The 19,485-nt window shown below is 40.5% G+C and overlaps 1 protein-coding gene across 1 annotated transcript in view; it reads left to right on the plus strand.

The window, feature by feature from the left end:
* LOC143767483 (uncharacterized) overlaps positions 1-15,783 on the plus strand; it is a 32,845-nt gene extending 17,062 nt beyond the window's left edge. The window contains exon 7 of the mRNA XM_077255866.1: positions 12,696-15,783. Within this exon, the coding sequence (XP_077111981.1) occupies positions 12,696-13,744 (1,049 nt within the window). The 3' untranslated portion in view covers positions 13,745-15,783. The remainder of the gene's footprint in view (positions 1-12,695) is intronic.
* The last annotated feature ends 3,702 nt before the right edge of the window (positions 15,784-19,485 follow it).

Raw genomic sequence — 19,485 nt, forward strand, 5'->3', positions numbered from 1 at the left:
GAAAAATCTTAAAATAGTAAAGGTTGATATTTTTACCTTCAAAAGTCTGAAAGATATTTTCTCTATTTAGAATTCTACAAATGTCCATTATATAAGAACTTGTACTGCAGCCGCCCATTGTTGAGTTTGCGAACCAAAAAATAAAAATCTTCACTTATGTAAATGACAGTAATAAATCTTGGCCAAGTGTCAATTTGAAGTTTTTTTGACTAACTTGACTTAAAGGAGGACTGTAATAAACTACACAATAAATATTACACTGATGCAATGATATACAGTTATGGTTGAAAGATGTAGCACCCTTGACATTGTTCCAGAAAATGAAGTATTTTTCCCAGAAAATAATTGAAATGCACGTTTATTTCATTTGTGTATTGGAACAACACAAAAAAACAGAGGAAAAAAAAGCTAATTGGACATAATTTCAGTCAAAACCTCCAAAATGGGGCACCTTTCCAAAACTGTGGGTAAGCCACTTTTTTCAAGAATATGATGTTCATTCAAAATCACCTATGGCAAGTAACATATGTGGGCATTATGAAAATTACACCTGAAACCAGATACAAAGGGGAGCAGTTGACTCAATCTTTGCATTCTGTGTCTGTGTGTGCCACAGTAAGCATGTAGAACAGAAAGAAGAGAACTGTGATGACTTGAGAACCCAAAATGTTGAAAAATATCAACAATCTCTAGATCACTAGTCCATCTCCAGATATCTTTGTGTTCCTTTGTCGATGGTGCGCAACATAACCAAGAAGTTTACAACCCATGGCACTGTAACTAATCTCCCTGGACGTGGACGGCAGAGAAAAATTGTTGAAAGCTTAAAACGCAGGATAGTCTGGATGTTGGATAAGCAGTCCTAATTAAGTTCCAAAGAAATTCAAGCTGTCCTGCAGGCTCAGAGAGCATCAGTGTCAGCGCAAAGTATCTGTTGACATTTGAATGAGATGAAATTATATGGTAGGAGATCCAAGAGGACCCCACTGTTGACACAGAGACATAAGCAAGCTAGACTGCAGTATGCCAAAATGTGTACGTGAGTAAGCCATAATTCTTCTGGGAAAGTGTCTTGTGGACTGTTGAGACCAAGATAGAGCTGTTTGTTAAAGCACATCAATTTACTGTTTACCGAAAATAGAATGAGGCCTACAAAGAAAAGAATACTATGCCTACAGTCAAATATGGTGGAGGTTCAAAATGTTTTGGGGTTGCTTTTCTGCCTCTGGCACTGGGCGCCTTGACTGTGTGCAAGGCATCATGAAATCTGAAGATTACAGAAGAGTGTCAGAAAGCCGGGTTTGCATCCTAGGTCATGGGTATCCAGCAGGACAATGGCCCCAAACATACTTCAAGAAGCACTCATAAATGGATGGAAACAAAATGTTGGAGAGTCCTGAAGTGGACAGCAATGTGTCCAGATCTAAATCCCATTGAACACCTGTGAAGAGATCTTAAAATTGCTTTTAGGAGAAGACACCCTTCAAATATGAGAGACCTGGAGCAGTTTACAAAAGATGTGATCCAAAATCCCAGCTGAGAGGTATAAGAAGCTTGTTGATGGATATAAGAAGCGATTGAGTGCAGTTATTCCTTCCAAGGTGTGTGCAATCAAATATTAAGTTGATGATGCCAACAATTTTGTCCGGCCCATTTTTGGATTTGTGTGAAATTATGTCCAATTTGCCTTTTTTTCTTTTTTTTTTTTTTTTGTGCTGTTCCAATACACATGTATAACAAAACGTGTAATTGCCATTCTTTTCTGGGAAAAATACTTCATTTCTGGAACAATTTCAAGGGTGGCAACGCTTTCGGCCATGACTGTTTGTCTAAGCTCTGCGTGGTTGATGGCTGTAATATACATTTAGTCATATCTACTTGTTTACATGGCATTACTCCATGTCATAAACACCATTATGTTTCCAATCTTAAGGCTATGTGCACACATTGCGGATTAGCCTCTGGAATTTTCTGTGCGGATTCTGCATCTCTTGACAGAAAACGCAGGTGCAGATTTAATGCGTTTTTCTTGCGGATTTTGTGCGGTTTTCCTGCAGATTCTGTGCTGATTTCATGCATTTTTACCACTGCGGATTTCTATAATGGAATGGGTGCAGAAACGCTGCAGATCTGCACAAAAGAAGTGACATGCTCCTTTTTTGAATCTGCTGCATTTTCCATGGAGACTTTTCCGCACCATTAGCACAGCATTTTTTTTTGCCATTGATTTACATTGTACTATAAATTACTTGCAGATCTGCAGCGTTTCTGCTCGGAAAAAAAGCAGTTCTGCAGGAAATCTGCAACGAGTGCACACAGCCTAAGGAATTCAGATAAGGCCTCTTTCACACTTCAGTTGTTTGGCGTCAGTCTAAAACCACCATTTTCCTCAAATAACGGATCCGTCATTTTTTTTTGGCGGATCCGCTATTTTCCCATAGACTTGCATTAGCGACGGATTGTGACGGATGGTCGTCCGTTCCATCCACCATGCGACGGATCCGTCGAAATTTGGCGGACGCTGTCTAGACATAGACAGACATTGAAACGTTTTTTGTCAACGCCGAAATGGCGGTTCACGGCGGATCCGTCGCGTCCGTCATTCCATAGAATGGCCGCTTATGGGCGACGGATCCGTCGCGACCTTCATTTCGGCGGATCCGTCGCCCCAATCCGCTTTTTCAATTGCGCATGCACCAAAAAGTAGATACTTTTCCCAGACAACCCCCAAGTAACGGATCCATCAAAAAAACGGATCCGTTAGAACCGTTTTCTCAATAATTGTGATGGATCCGTCGATCCGTCACTATGTCGGAGCAGACTGACTCCAAACAACTGAAGTGTGAAAGAAGCCTAACTGCATAATCTCTCCTGTAATATGGAGCACTAAGGCCCCTTTCACACATCAGTTTTTTGCCGTCAGTCACAATCCGTTGGCTCGACGGATCCGTCACAGATTGTGAAAAACTGATGCGACTAATCTGTTTTTTCGACTGATCCGACTAGGGGGGCTGGCTGAAGGATCCTAAAAAAGTCTGAGCATGCTCAGTTAAAAAAACGGAATCCTTCGCTGGATTCCGTCATTCGATCATTGACATGGTGACATCTAGGTCACCAGGCACTTCCAAGATAGTTAGATCATGCAGAGTGCAACTAACTTGTGTCTGCAGGGCTGACAGTTCTGATGCATTGCATTGCTTGTGCATTGTAATGTAATAGAACTGCAATCAGACTGAAGAAAGTGAACGTCCCATAGAGAGACGTGGTAAAAAAATAAAAGTATTTTTTTTAAATCACAAAATAAAAATATATTGCATATACCCGTAAATAAATATTTTTATGAAAAAATTAAAATAAAACCAGTACACCTATTTGGTATCAGAACGACCCAACCTATAAAACTGTCCCACCAGTTAACACATTCAGTGAACACCGTAAAAAAAACATTAACTATGCTTTATCATCATACCACCGAACAAAATGTGGAATAAAAAGCGATCAGAAAGACAAATGTGCGGTAAATACTCGTGTATAAGCTGAGTTTTTCAGCACATTTTTTTTTAGCTGAAAACGCACCCCTCGGCTAATACACGAGTCATGGTACAGAAAGCCGGCGGGGGAGGGGGGCGGAGCAGCGGGTGCCAGGAGCCGGCGCACACATCATACTCACCTACCTGTGCACCCTCGGTGCTGGCACTGCATCTCATTTCAGCCGCCGGCGCCTGCCTTCAGCTCTTCCTGTGCTCAGTGGTCACGTGGTTCTGCTCATTAAGGTGGTGAATATGGACGCATCTCTACTCACATAGGCGTGGAGCGCATATTCGTCACCTTAATGTGCGGTTCCACGTGACCGCTGAGCATAGGAAGAGCTGCAGGCAGGAAGCGAGATGCAGTGCCAGCACCCAGGGCACGCAGGTAGGTGAGTATGATGGGGTTTTTTTTTCAATAGGAAACATGCACACAGGGATAGGGGATAAGGAGGCATGCATGCATACAGGGACGGAACTGGAGAGGCATTAATACAAGGCACAGGGAAGGAGGAGCCATGTATACAATGACAGGGAAAAGGGAGGCATGCAGACAGGGACAGGAATGGGGAGGCATTCATACCAGGACAGGGAAGGGGGAGCCATGCATAGCAGGACAGGGATGAGGGGACAATGCATACCCGGCTTATACTCGAGTCAATAAGCTTACCCAGTTTTCCGTGGCAAAGGTAGGTGCCTCAGCTTAAACTCTGGTAGGCTTATATTCGAGTATTTACGGTAAATGAATATGGTATCGCTGAAAATGTCATCTTGTCTCCCAAAAAAAAACAGGCTGCCATACAGCTCCATCAGAGGAAAAAATAAAAAAGTTATAGCTCTCAGAATAAAGCGATGCAAAACTATTTTTTCTATAAAATAGTTTTTATTGCGTAAAAGCACCAAAACACAGAAAAATCTATATAAATGTGGTGTCACTGTAATTGTACTGACCCGAAGAATAAAGCTGCCTTATCAATTTTACCACACGTGAACCGGCATAAAAAAACAAACAAAAGAACAATTCCTGAATTGCTGGTGTTTGTTCATTCTGCCTCCCAAAAATTATAATTGAAAGCGGTCAAAAAATGTCGTGTGCCTGAAAATGGTACCAATTAAAACATCAACTCGTCCTGCAAAAAGCAAGCCATCACATCACTCTGTAGGCCGAATTATGGAAAAATTATAGCTCTTAAAATATGCCTATGCGTTTTTACAAAAAAAGCAGCGTTTAGTGTGTGACAGCAGCTAAACATAAAAATACAATAGAAATCTGATAATGCTGTAATCGCACCGACCTGAATAATAGTCGTCCCATCACTTATACCGCATGAGGAATGCTGTAAAAAATAAATAAAAACAATTCTTCACCTACTGTTGATTTGTTCATTCTGCCTCCCAAAGATGGCATAAAGGCCCGTTGCTTAGTTATCCTACGCTCTGCGCTGAGTGCTTGCACAGGGGTTTCCATGTAAATCTCTGAAATCCTTGATTCAGACAGCTCCCTGAGGATGATTCCCTATAATGAGGCAGATGGAGGCACGGTGCATGCTGTCTGGCCTATGATCCGACGGTGTCCATCTTTTTGTGCGTTCATAAAAGTGCCATCAGCCACAGTTTTGTGCACCTTTGAAAAGAAGGACACCACTGAACAGGGGCCAGACAGAATCCAGAGTAACTCTGCTGCCTCATTATAGTGAATGGATCCCTTGGGAGTTTCATCTGAATTACGTCACTCGGAGATTTAGATGGAAACCCTGATGTAAATGCTCAGAGTAGAGTGCCGGATAAATGTGATCCCAAACATGTAAAATCTTCCTAACAAAAGCTTAAATTTAATCCACAAAAAAGGAACGTTCATCAATTAGGTCCGTCATCTATCAATGGAAATATTAGGGGCTTCCACGTTACTGGTAGTACAAAGGATCTGGTAAAGTAAAATGACTCCTCGCCCACCAAAAGAAATCCAGCGAATTCTGCGCTCCCAAATCCAAATGCTCTTCTGAGCCCAACAGTGTGACTAATCCACATTTAGCGTCCACATAATGTAATGGTCACAACAACGGCAGTTTGCAATTTTCATTTAGGAACATCAACTGCTGCTTGTTTCTGGAAAACGCTCATGGAGTCAAAATCATCACTACACTTGTAGATACATTCTTAAAGGGGTATAATTTCCAAAATGGGGTCACTTGAAGGGGAATGCTGCTCTTCTAGCACTTAGGGGCTCTGTATATGGATTCTGCAAACTATTCTAGGAAAATCTGTGCTCAAGAAGGCAAATAGCTCTTCGTCCCTCCAGAGTCTCGTCGTATGGCTAAGCAGTATTGTGCAGCCACATATGGGGTATTTTTACATTAGGCAGAAAATGTGGGGAAAACGTTGGTGCCATTTTTATCCATTTCCCAGTGTGAAAATGGAAAATCTGAGGCTAAAACTAAATTTTGGTGGTAAAAATGTAATTATTTTTTCTTCACTGCCCAATGGTATAAAATTCTGTGACACACCTGTGGTGTCAATATGATCACTGCACACCTAAATGAATTCATTAAGAGGTGTAGTTTCTAGAATGGGGTCACTTATGGGGGGGTTCTGCTGTTCTGGCATTTTAGGGGCTCTGCCAATGTGACATTGCACCCTCAAATCATTCCAGCAAAATCTGAACTCCAATATGGTGTCTCTTCCCTTCTGAGCTTTGCACTGTGCCTCAAAAGTAGTTTTTTAGAAAAATAGGGAGCACCACAGCTGGGCAAATGCAATGTTATGCTAATAGTAGATCTATAAAGGGGTGCAGCACCATGCATAGCCAAAAGGACATAATGGAGCAACCAAGAAAAGCAGACACGCAAATGGAGTGCACACCCAGAAAAATACAAGCTGAGTAGCAACAAATACAAAAAGTTTATTGAAAACAGAGACACATACACTAGAATAAAAGCATATTAAAATATAACAACCACACCACTTAGTCCCATGGTGAATACTCATGAAAGACAGCCCAAAATACAAATAGTAATATATATGCTATACACCACAACAATAATGGCAACCAAAAAATACCTATATATGAAAATCAATGATTAGACAGCATATAAGGAAGACCTGTAAAGTGGGGAATAAAAACCCCTAAGCCCTATAAAAATGTAATATGGCTCAATGATTCAATAATACAGATGTAATAGTACAAACAAATTAAAGTGCACAGAGGGTCTAGGCGTCCCCAGATACCCCCACTATGAATGAGTAGCCTTGCTATAGAAGACGAGCCTGTGACTATCAAGGGGCTACTTAAGTCTTTCTTGGCCTATCCCCCAGCACTTCCCCTGACGAAGCTGCGCTCAGCAGCGATACGCGTGGGGCCTCCCCACACCTACTGGATCCCGGGATCATCTTCCTTGACTCCTGACTTTTGACAGCTGACAGCCCAGACCGCAGACTGGATGACCTGATCGGATGATTTCTACTTATACTCATACCTTGTGTTCTTTCTACTATTGTGCCACACACCCTGACCTTTGTGGGCACTTTTCTATAGCCTGGGTGATATTCTTGTTCCATCTGATCACCCTGCTTTACATTTATATATCTTTTTTCTTTGATTTAATTTACCTTTTGCTGGTATTACCTCCCTTTTTTTTCTTTCTTTCCTATTATGGCCCCTTGATAGTCACAGGCTCGTCTTCTATAGCAAGGCTACTCATTCATAGTGGGGGTATCTGGGGACGCCTAGACCCTCTGTGCACTTTAATTTGTTTGTACTATTACATCTGTATTATTGAATCATTGAGCCATATTACATTTTTATAGGGCTTAGGGGGTTTTATTCCCCACTTTACAGGTCTTCCTTATATGCTGTCTAATCATTGATTTTCATATATAGGTATTTTTTGGTTGCCATTATTGTTGTGGTGTATAGCATATATATTACTATTTGAATTTTGGGCTGTCTTTCATGAGTATTCACCATGGGACTAAGTGGTGTGGTTGTTATATTTTAATATGCTTTTATTCTAGTGTATGTGTCTCTGTTTTCAATAAACTTTTTGTATTTGTTGCTACTCAGCTTGTATTTTTCTGGGTGTGCGCTCCATTTGCGTGTCAGCTTTTCTTGGTTGCCTCAAAAGTAGTTTTTGACCACATATGGGCTATCGGCATACTCAGAAGAAATTGCACAACAAATTTTGGGGTCCATTTTTTTTCCTGCTATCTTTATGAAAATAAAAAAAACTTGGGGCAAAAACACAATTTTTGTGAGATTTTTTTTTTCATTTTCACAAGCTATAAAATTCTGTGACGTACTTATTGGTTCAAGGTGCTCACCACACGTCTAGATCAATTCCTCAAGAGTTCTAATTTCCAAAATGGGGTCACTTGTGAGGGTTTTCCACTGTTTAGGCACATCAGGGGATCTCCAAATGCGACACTAGCTGACCATCGCATCAAAGGCTGAGTTCCAAAATGTCACTCCTTTTTCTGACCCTTGTCATGCGCCCAAACAGTAATTTACCACCACATACGGGATATTCGTGTACTCAGGAGAAATTATACAACAGATTTTGAGTTCCATTTTCTCCTGTTACCCTTGTGAAAATGCAACTTTTGGTGCTAAAAGAATATTTTTGTGGGAACATTTTTATTTTTTTACTTTCTGGGTTCTACGTTATACACTTCTGTGAAGCACCTGGGTTTTCAAAGTCCTCAGCACACATCTAGATAAGTTCCCTGAGGAGTCTAGTTTCCAAAATGGTGTCACTTGTGGGGGGTAACCACTGTTTAGGCACATCTGGGACTTTCCAAACATGACATGGCGTCATCTAATTATTCCAGCATATTTTACAGTAAAAAAGTCAAATGTAGCTCTTCCCTTCCGAGCGCTGCAGTGCACCCAAACAGTACTTTTTCCCCACATATGGGATATATGCATGCCCATTTTTTCTTGTTACCCTTGCGAAAATAGACAAATTTGAGTCTAAATTAAAATTTTTGTGAAAAAAGTTAAATGTTGATGATTTCCTTCCACGTTCCATTAATTTCTGTGAAGTGCCTGAAGGGTTAATAAACTTCTTGAATGTGGTTTTGAACACCTTGGGGGTGCAATTTTTAGAATGGTGTCACTTTTGGGTATTTTCTGCCATATAGGCTCCTCAATGTCACTTCAAATGTAATATGGAACATAAAAATATGATTTTGTAAATTTTGTTGGAAAAATGAGAAATCGCTGGTCAACTTTTAACACTTATAATGTCCTAACAAAAAAATTATGTTTCCAATATTGTGCTGATGTAAAGTAGACATGTGGGACATAACTCTCTGACCAAAACCTTAAAGACCAGAGGTATTTTTGGTTTTGCATTTTCAGATTTTGCTCCCCTTCTTCCCAGGACCATAACCTTTTTAGTTTTTGGTCAAAATAGCCATGTGAGGGCTTGTTTTTTTGCAGGACGAGTTGTACTTTTAAATGACCCTATTGGTTTTACCATGTTGTGTACTCGAAAAAGGGAAAAAAATTCCAAGTGCGGTGAAATTGCAAAAAAAGTGCAATCCCACACTTGTTTTTTGTTTTGCTTTTTTACTAGGTTTACTAAATGTTAAACCTGACCTGCCAGTCTTATTCTCCAGGTCTTTACAAGTTGATAAATACCAAACATGTCTACCGTATATACTCGAGTATAAGCCGATCCCAGTATAAGCCGACCCCCCTGATTTTGCAACAAAAAACTGGGAAAACTTATTGACTCGAGTATAAGCCTAGGGTGGAAAATGCAGCAGCTACCGGTAAATGTCAAAAATAAAAATAGATACCAATAAAAGTAAAATTAATTGAGACATCAGTAGGTTAAGTGTTTTTGAATATCCATAATCAGGAGCCCCATATAATGCTCCATACAGTTCATTATGGCCCCATAAGATGCTCCATATACAAATATGCCCCATATATTGCCCCGTGCAGTTCTTTATGGCCCCATAGATGCCCCATATAATGCTCCATGCAGTTCTTTATGGCCCCATAGATGCCCCATATAATGCTCCATGCAGTTCTTTATGGCCCCATAGATGCCTTATATAATGCTCCATGCAGTTCTTTATGGCCCCATAGATGCTCCATATAATGCTCCATGCAGTTTTTTATGGCCCCATATAATGCTCCACGCATTTATGGCCCCATAGATGCCCCATACTGTATAATGCTCCATGCAGTTCTTTATGGCCCCATAGATGCCCCATATAATGCTCCATGCAGTTATGGCCCCATAGATGCTCCATATAATGCTCCATGCAGTTCTTTATGGCCCCATGGACGCTCCATATAGCATTGTGCCACATTATGCTTCTGCTGCTGCACTAAAAAAAAATGACATACTCACCTCTCGTCGCTGCTCCTCAGCGTCCCGTCTCTCCGCAGTAACTGTTCAGGCAGAGGGTGGCACGCACACTAATACGTCATCGCGCCCTCTGACCAGAGCAGTCACTGCAGAGGACAAGGAAGACAGGGCGGCGGTGGAACGCGGAAAGGTGAATATGAAATACTCACCTGCTCCCGGCGCTCCTGACCCGATCCCTGCATGTCATACGGTCTTCGGGAGCGGCAGCTTCTTCCTGTAGTGAGCGGTCACATGGTACCACTCATTACAGTAATGAATATGCGGCTCCACCCCTATGGGAGTGGAGTCCATATTCATTACTTTAATGAGCGGTACCAGTGACCGCTGAACAGGGGAACAAGCTGCCGCTTCCGAAGACCGTGGGACATGCGGGGACTGCGTCAGGAGCGCCGGGAGCAGGTGAGTATTTGACAGGCGTCGCTCCCCCTCACCCGCCGACCCCCGCGCCTTCCATGACTCGAATATAAGCCGAGAGGGGCACTTTCAGCCCATTTTTTGGGGCTGAAAATCTCGGCTTATACTCGAGTATATACGGTAGGTTCTTTTTTAGTGGTGAACAAAATTCCAAACTTTGTTTAAAAAAAATAAAAAATTGCGCCATTTTCTGATACCCTTATTTTAATACAGTGTCACGGCAACCGAAAAAAAAGTAATTCTGGCATTTTGACTTTTTTTCTCGCTACACCTTTTAACGATCCTGTTAATCCTTTTTTTATTTCTAGATCGGGCGATTCTGAACACGGCAATACCAATAATGTGCATATTTGATTTTTTTTTTATTGTTTTATTTTGAAAAGGAGGTGATATGAACTTTTAAAATTTTGTATTTTTTCGTATTTTTAAAAACATTTTTTTTCTCTTTTGGCATGCTTCCCATAGTCTCCATGGGAGACTAGAAGCTGCCAAAACCTGATCGGCTCTGCTACATACAGGTAATGAGAATGAGCTAGAAGGAATATAGGAATGTTCATGAGAGGTAATTCAAATTCACTCACCTATTGTGGTTGTGTGAGACACAACCACTGTGCTTAGCATTGGCGGCTGCTGCAAGCTCCGAAACGATGATTCTTTGTTGGGTAAAGAGAATGGGGCATCAGACTTCACTGCTCGCCTGTCAGGATAATGTACCAGAGAAGTCCAAGTAGATGTAATAGAGAATAGACTTTATTTATATGCATTTCGTGGTCATCACACCACTTCCTCGGAACAGTCTATACACATACAGAGTCTGTTATTTATAGCGAGAGAGGCCCATGAAAACACCTCTCTCTAAAAAATATATATATATATATATATATATATATATATATATATATATATATATATATATACACACCACACCCAATGGGCGTAAAATCAGACAGAAACTCATGTACACATCGATGTATACATGTGTTTCTGTCTGATTTCCTGCCCATTGGGTGTGGTGTTTTTTTTTTATTTTTTAGAAAGGAGGTGTTTTATGGGCCTCTCTTGCTATGAATAATACACTGTGTATGTGTATGAAACGCATAGAAATAAAGTCTATTTCTCTATTGCATCTACTTGGACTCTACTGGTACATCCAATTACATTCTCTTTACCCAACAAAGAAACATAAAGATGTAGCAGATTTGCTCACTTGCTACCACCAGGCGGCGCTCATAGCAATCCGACAATGACAACTATAGAGGTCTCCAGGAGACCTCTGGTTGTCATGCCAACCCATCGGTGACCTCGTGATCACGTGACGTGGGAAACCAATGGGCGCATTTTCGGCATGATTGCTGGAAGCGCAAGTTAAATGCCGCTATTAGCGTTTGACACTGGCATTTAACGGGTTAATAGCCGCGGGTGGATCACGATTCCACCCGCGGCTGTTTCGGGCACATGTCAGCTGTTCAAAACAGCTGACATGTGCAGGGAAAGATGTGGGCTTATCGCCGGAGCCCACATCAAAGGGAGGGAGCACGACATCAGCGTAATTTATGCCCGATGTCGGAAAGGGGTTAAGGGGACAAAAATTAAAAGTTTGAAAATTGCCAAATTTTCGCCAAATTTCTGTTTTATTTCACAAATTAAGTCGTCTCAAATAAATGTTACCATTATCATGAAGTACAATATGCCACAAAAAAACCGTCTCGGAGGCAGTGTGATCCGTTGAAGCGTTCCAGAGATATTACCACAAAAAGTAACATTGGTCAGAATTGTAAAATTTAGCCTGGTCATGAATGTGAAAACAGGCTTGGGGGGTGAATGGGTTAAACAGAAAGTTAATAGCATTTACTGAATAAGTTTAACAACCAGTTATCATGTGTTCAAGGAAACTTACAAAATCTAGTTTTGGTCTCTTTTTAAATTTCTTGCAGGGGCCTATATTTTAGAAAACATATGACATTTTCTTCAGGGATTTCATTCATAGGTGTAGTGACTATTTTAACCCCATAGACACTTTCTGAACATTTGCACACAGTGGCTGTTGCATATTGAAAATTGCAAATATGCCATTTTAGTGCCTAATACATAGTGCACAGCTTGTGCTTCTGGAGATATGTACACTGTAAATTTTTCAGTGGCTTTTTCCTTCTGCAGCTGAACACAACTGCATGTTTGGCACTGCTACAGCAGGAATAAGCCACTTAAAAAAATCCTGCCTTGAGTTGCATTGTTAGATTGTGTATTGTTTTTATTTTAATAAATAATTGATTTTTTTCTACTTAACTTTCAATTTCTACAATATTTTAGAAATGTTATAAACATATTATTGTAAGGACATTTTATTCAAAATTGATAATTTTTTTCTTTGCAGATAACTGCATTGAGAGATCAGAGGAACAACTGACATCTTGTTTTTTTAAAACAGATGACTTTGGTATCACACAAGATATAACTAAAGTGAATGCCATTACTCCAGATATAACATCATCCCTTCACAGAGAAGATTTACCTTCTGATCCTTTTAAACGGGTCCAAACTTCTGATTCATCACAGACTTTTAAGAAAAATAAAAATCACAAAAGAGGAATTAAAAATCATACTTCTGTAACGGCAAAGAAGCCATTGTCAAGTGTAGAATATGGAAATAATTTTTCCAAAAAAATGTCTTCTGTTACACATCAAAAAGTTGACACAGAGGAGAATATATTTTTTTCTTCAGAATGTGGGAAATATTTTAACCAGAAATTAGATGTTGATAGAAATGAGAGAGTTAATTCATGGGAGAAGCCATATTCATGTTCAGAATGTGGTAAACATTTTTCAACTAAATCAAAACTTGCTAAACACCAAAGAATTCACTCAGGGGAGAAGCCACATTTATGTTCAGAATGTGGGAAATGTTTTTTAGATAAATCACATCTTGTTACACATCAGAGAACTCACACAGGGGAGAAGCCATATTCATGTTCGGAATGTGGGAAATGTTTTATAGATAAATCAACTCTTGTTGTACACCAGAGAATTCACACAGGAGAGAAGCCATATTCATGTTCAGAATGTGGGAAATGTTTTGCAAATAAATCAAATCTTGTTACACACCAGAAAATACACACAGGGGAGAAGCCTTGTTCATGCGCAGAATGTGGGAAATGTTTTTCAGATAAATCACATCTTCTTACACATCAGAGAACTCACACAGGGGAGAAGCCATTTTCATGTTCAGAATGTGGGAAACATTTTAATCAGAAATCATATCTTGTTATTCACCGGAGAACTCACACGGGGGAGAAACCATATTCATGTTCAGAATGTGGAAGATGTTTTAATCGAAAATCAATTTTAGTTGCCCATCAGAGAACTCACACAAAGCATAATATATTTCATGTTCAGTATGTGGGAAATGTTTTACCCACAAATTGATTCTTGAACATCAAAAATCTATCAAGGGGAGGAGCCATTATCATACCCAGAAGATGAGAAATGTTTACTTCTAATTGATATTTTGTTGAATACCATGAAAATCTTACATGGGACGAAACCATATATTTTGAGAAACTGTACAAGGAAACATATAGGAAAAAATGTCAAAGTATAAAACAAGTAAAAAAAAGAAAGGGAAAGCAATTTAGAATATTAGAATTAATAATACTGTTGAAACTAGAAGCTTACATACACTATATAAAAGAATACATATATGCATGTTTTTCTCAATATCTGACATGAAATCAGAATAAACTTTCCTGTTTTAGGTCAATTAGGCTTACCATAATTATTAATATTTTCCAAATGCCAGAATAATGAGTATGTATGTTTTATGCCATTTTTATTACTTACTGCAAAGTCAAGAGTATACATACACTAAGATTACTATGCCTTTAAACAATTCTGAACTACCCAAATGATGATGTAATGCGTTTGGAAGTGTTTTGGCAACATCTGAGACACACCTCTGGATGTGTTTTAATGCACACCTGAAACACACTGCTTCTTTATATAGCATCATGGGAAAGTCTCAAGAAATCAGCCAAGATAGCAGGAAGATAATTGTGGACTTGCACAAGTCTGGCTCACCTTGGGTACAATTCCAAGATACCTGAAGGTGCCTCGGTCATCTGTACAAACAATTATACTGAAGTACAAACAAGATGGGAATGTCGAGCCATCATACCGCTCAGGAAGGAGACGGGTTCTGTGTCCCAGAGCTGAACGTGCTTTGGTCCTATATGTGCATATCAACCCAAGAACAAAAGCAAAAGACCTTGTGAAGATGATGGCGGGAGCTGGTAAGATTGCGTTAATGTTCACAGTGAAACGAGTACTGTATCAACATGGGCTGAAAGGCCACTCTGCCAGGAAGAAGCCATTACTCCAAAAGAAGCATAAACAAGCCAGATTAATGTTTCCAAATGCACACAGAAACAAAAACCTTAATTCTTAGAGACATGTATTGTGGTCTGATGAAATTGAAATCGAACTTTTTGGGCATAATAACCATCGTTTCCTTAGGAGAAAAAAGGGAGTAGCTCGGAAGCCTAAGAACACCATCCCAACTGTGAAACACGGGGGGTGGCAGCATCATATTGTAGTATTGTTTTGCTGCAGGAGAGACTGGTGCACTTCACTTATGTGGCAATACTGATGCAACATCTCAAGACATCAGCCAGGAAGTTAAAGCTTGGGCAGAAATGGGTCTTTAAAATGCACAATGACTTGCAGCATACTGCCAAAATGGTAACAAAGTGGCTTAAGGATAACAAAGTCAATATTTTGGAGTGGCCATCACAAAGCCCTGGTCTCAATCCTAATTAAAATTTATGGGCAAAGCTGAAAAGGCAGGTGTGAGCAAAGCGATCTACAAAACCTTGATCAGTTACACCAGTTTTGTCAGGAGGAATAGGCCCAAATTCCAACCAACTATTGTGAGAAGCTTGTGCAAGGATAGCCCAAACGTTTGACCCAAGTCATTCAGTTTAAGGGCAATGGTACCAAATACTAATGAAATGTATGTAAACTTTTGACTTTGTAACAAAAAATTCCTTAAAACATTCTCTCTCCCAATATTCTGGAATTTTGCAAATATTAATAATTATGGTAATCCTAATTGACCTAAAACGGGAAAGGTTTATTCTGATTTCATGTCAGATATTGAGAAAAACATGCACGTGTCTTTTTATATAGTATATAAACTTAGTTTCAACTAAAATAAATTAAAGAGCAATATTCAATGTGCATTGAATAATTCACCTTGTTAAATATTATGTATTCACTATATGGAAAAGAGTATTGCAATTTTACCCTCAAACACTCCCAAAATACCCAACATTTCATCTTATTTGTAACTCTCAATCTCAGTGATCTTCCATTCATTTCAGTTTCTTTCAATCCATAGTCTTTATGTTTTACAAACTTATGTAACTTTTCTGTATTACAATAATAAAAATGTTCATATTGCAAATTACTATTTACATACGTGATCCATTTCTTCTTTGTAACTCCTCCAGTGACGATAGGGTACATATACAAATACTTGACCGAACTCCACTGAGGTTGTGCAATTACAGTCACACTACTGAAGTAAGACAGCAAATGGGTAAATCTACAGCATGCTGCTTCACCCGCAAGAATTGAAGGTAATCAGATCTCAAGTAATGACAGGAACGGACTGTGCGCACAAAAAAAGCAATATCTATATACTGTATTCTGTATTTGTAGGAGGATCTGGTGTGATACATTTTTTAATCCCTTAATGACCTTGGATGTATAGGTACTGGAAGTAAACTTTATACCTCTGATCACAGCTGTGCTCACGCTGTCATTTGATGGCTCTCTGACCGGCGGGGATGATTTCACCGCCGATCAGAATCGGTGTTTGCCGTGCTGTCATGCACAAAACAGCATGGCAATCACTGGATGTTCGGCCCCCCAATTCAAGTGAATGGGGTTTGGGTCCAGGTACTGTTCTGGTACCCGAACTTTCTGCAACTGTTGGCCGGGCCGAACATCCAGTTGTCCACCCATCAATAATGATAAGATATTCACGATCCACATCTTCACATACCAGTTTTAAAACCACACAGAAGTTTTCTACTCATTGCCATCAATATAGGAAAATAGTACACCTGCAATTTACATGTCTCCCATTCAGTCTTCCTTTGGCACTTTGAGTTGTCTACAAAGTTATTGTAGTTTTCTTTGCAGCTCTATGAATTCTGGGGAAAATGGTGGTTCTGCACTTGGAATACTGGTTAGTGATCTCCAGCTCCAAAGACGTTCTTTTTCTACATCATCAAAATATAATTCTGAGTCTATATTCCTGTAAATACTTTTCTTCCTAAAAATTACAACATTTCAAGCTTTCAGAGCACTGAGGTTCTTTCTTTAGGCAGGATTACAAATCCCCAAAATACTTCTCTATGCCACTGACTGTATTCCTCAATGGTCTCTTTTTCTCTTCCAGCGTTTTTAACACATGATTGCTGCAATTAATGGCCACAGTAGAAATCAAATTGTACCCACTGAACAAAACAACAATGGAGGAGACCGTTTTAGACCTAGCTTATTATATGGAGGATTAGATGGGTGAGGTTTTTTCAGTGATACACACTCAGGACAAATGGTAAAGAATAAAAATATTCAAAATCCATTTAGACTGCAGTTACAGTCAGGTGTCAGATCATGGAGACAGCATATAGGGGTGGGACACAATAACCAGATGTGCAATCTGGAAAAGTGAGGAAAGGAAAATTTCTGACACAAGGCCTACTTAGATATTGAAACCATTGAGTTGCTATGAATCGAATATAGAACTTATGTAATGACACCGATGGTGTCACTGGCGCAGCTTAGGGGCGCTATCAGAGAGCATGAGAACCAACACAGGGAGTGAGGGAACAAGGCACGCAGTGCACAAGGACCTGAGACTAAGCAGTGAGCACAGGACCTGGAAAAAAGCAGTCACATGATGACAGGGGATAGAGTCACTGCGAGTGCGGCCAGGGAAGGCAGCTGGGAGCGCAGAGTACAGGGCACAGAACATAAACATTCAAAGGAGAGCAGAGGGTCAAAAAGAAGACGAGTGCGTGGTACCTAGTGATAAGAGAGTAAACTGAGACGAGTCAAGGGATCAGATAACCAGGAAGGAAAGGGCAGTACAATTCAGGATACAGAGGCAAAAGTCAGGGGACAAACCGGGTCATTCCCAGCAAAAGCTCACACGCACAGAGGCACAACGATTACGGACGAGTAACCTGGGTCAGCAACCACAAACCGAGTATACAGAAGTATCACCGACACCAAACCCCGGAACTACCAACATTAAATAGCCGCCCCAGAACCAAAGAGAGGCGGACTAGAAATAACCCTGACCTGACCAGGATGGAGACGGAACCATCCTGTCAGAGTCAAGACAGCTTCATTGTAGTGTCTACTGTAGAGAGTGACAGCTGACAAATCAGTCAGAAAACACCAATTCACCATAATAAATTAGGAGATAGAAAACAGTCAAATAGGCAGAAGACTGAAGAACGTGGTCAGTGACAATTCAAATCTTTACCAGGAATGGAGAAGAAACTCTGCACATAATGGAAGTAACAAACACCTGTTGCTGCGCTCCTGGATAGTGAGGAATGGAAACCTTAAACGGACTATGTCCGTCTAGAACAATGGTTCAAACCAAGTAAATGCACTTGGTATATCATGGCGGGGCCAATCATTTAAATACACCTTCCCACATGCTCATTTTCTATCACTGCCTTTCTCTGTCTCTATGAAGCCAGAACTGCCAAAGAAGAGTGTGTGGATATTGAGGGAAAACAAGCAAGTGGTAAGGTATCTTTAAATGATTGGCCATGCCTTTGTTCACCGAGTGGTGGTACTTAGTTTGAACAGTAAATCTGTGCTGATAGTCTCCTTAAGGGTTCGTTAACAAGAGCGTATATGATGTTTTAAATTTTCAAAATCATGACCCTCATAGTATCTGTTCACACACACTCCATGCACTTAATAGCCCTCTGTATCTCTACTTATACACACACTGGCTGGTGACCAGTTCATGCAATATTATGTGAAAACCCTATTTAGTATAGGGGGAAAGGATTAGTATTCATTTCACAGTAAAATGCGTGCTGGCTAGCAAAGTGTATGTAAATGCCAAATGAATATTCACACCATCCCCCAACCATAATCCCACCCACCTCTCTGCGCCGGTGTCACTGATTGGGTGCAGTCAGACGACTGCCATATTACTAACCCAAGGATCACATCTCAATCCTCGGACTGGCCATCTGCTCTTCTGACCTGATTGTGACAGCATGTATTTCTATGCAGCTGTCACGCTCAGGTCAGGAGAGAAGAAGGCCAGTCCGAGTATTGTGATGCGATCCTCGGACATACGGCAGTCTGACTGAATCACTGCAAACTCCATTGGGAGGGACCTCAATGACCAATGGTCGTAGCGTGCGTCATGAAACTGAAACGTCACTTGGCCTATCTTGGGACCCTGACATGGCATCTATGCAGTGGCTAAGGCTAGTTTCAAATTTGCGTTAGAACCCGCAGCGTTTAATCCGCAACCGCAAATGCAGGAAAAACCTCTTTGAAACGCGTACAAACGCAGCATTTATTAGACGCATACGTTGACTCATGCGTTAAAAAAAGCACAGCGTTTTTACGCTTTTCCATGCGTTTTGCATGCATTTGCGTTTTCTGTATGCATAGTGAAATATTTAACGGAACTAAATCTAGATAAACAGACACCGCCAATGGGACTACAGTGGGTGTGTATTATGGGATATCTATATATAGACCCTTGGACTGCTGAAATCTTCACAGTTTGCTACTGTATCCTGTGTCATGATGGATCTTCGCATGGAGAGCTTTTATTTCAACCTGGACTTAAGCACCAAGCTGTTTCTTGCCTGTGCGTTTGCTTGGGAGCAGCAAAGAAATAGAGAATGACAGAAGGACATGGCGTAGGCGTTTTTGGAGACACCCCATTATTGAACTCCGGGAGAGCTGTGGAGCCTATCACACGCTATATGGCTTAATGCCAACCCGGACAAATTCCCGGTATATACCAGGATGTCTCAAGACTCTTTCCGGGAATTGCTTGGTCGTGTCCAAGGACCCATCCGGAGACAGGACACCCAGCTCCGTAGAGCGAT

Source organism: Ranitomeya variabilis, chromosome 4 (genome assembly GCF_051348905.1).
Source record: "Ranitomeya variabilis isolate aRanVar5 chromosome 4, aRanVar5.hap1, whole genome shotgun sequence".
NCBI classification, from domain to species: Eukaryota; Metazoa; Chordata; class Amphibia; order Anura; family Dendrobatidae; genus Ranitomeya; species Ranitomeya variabilis.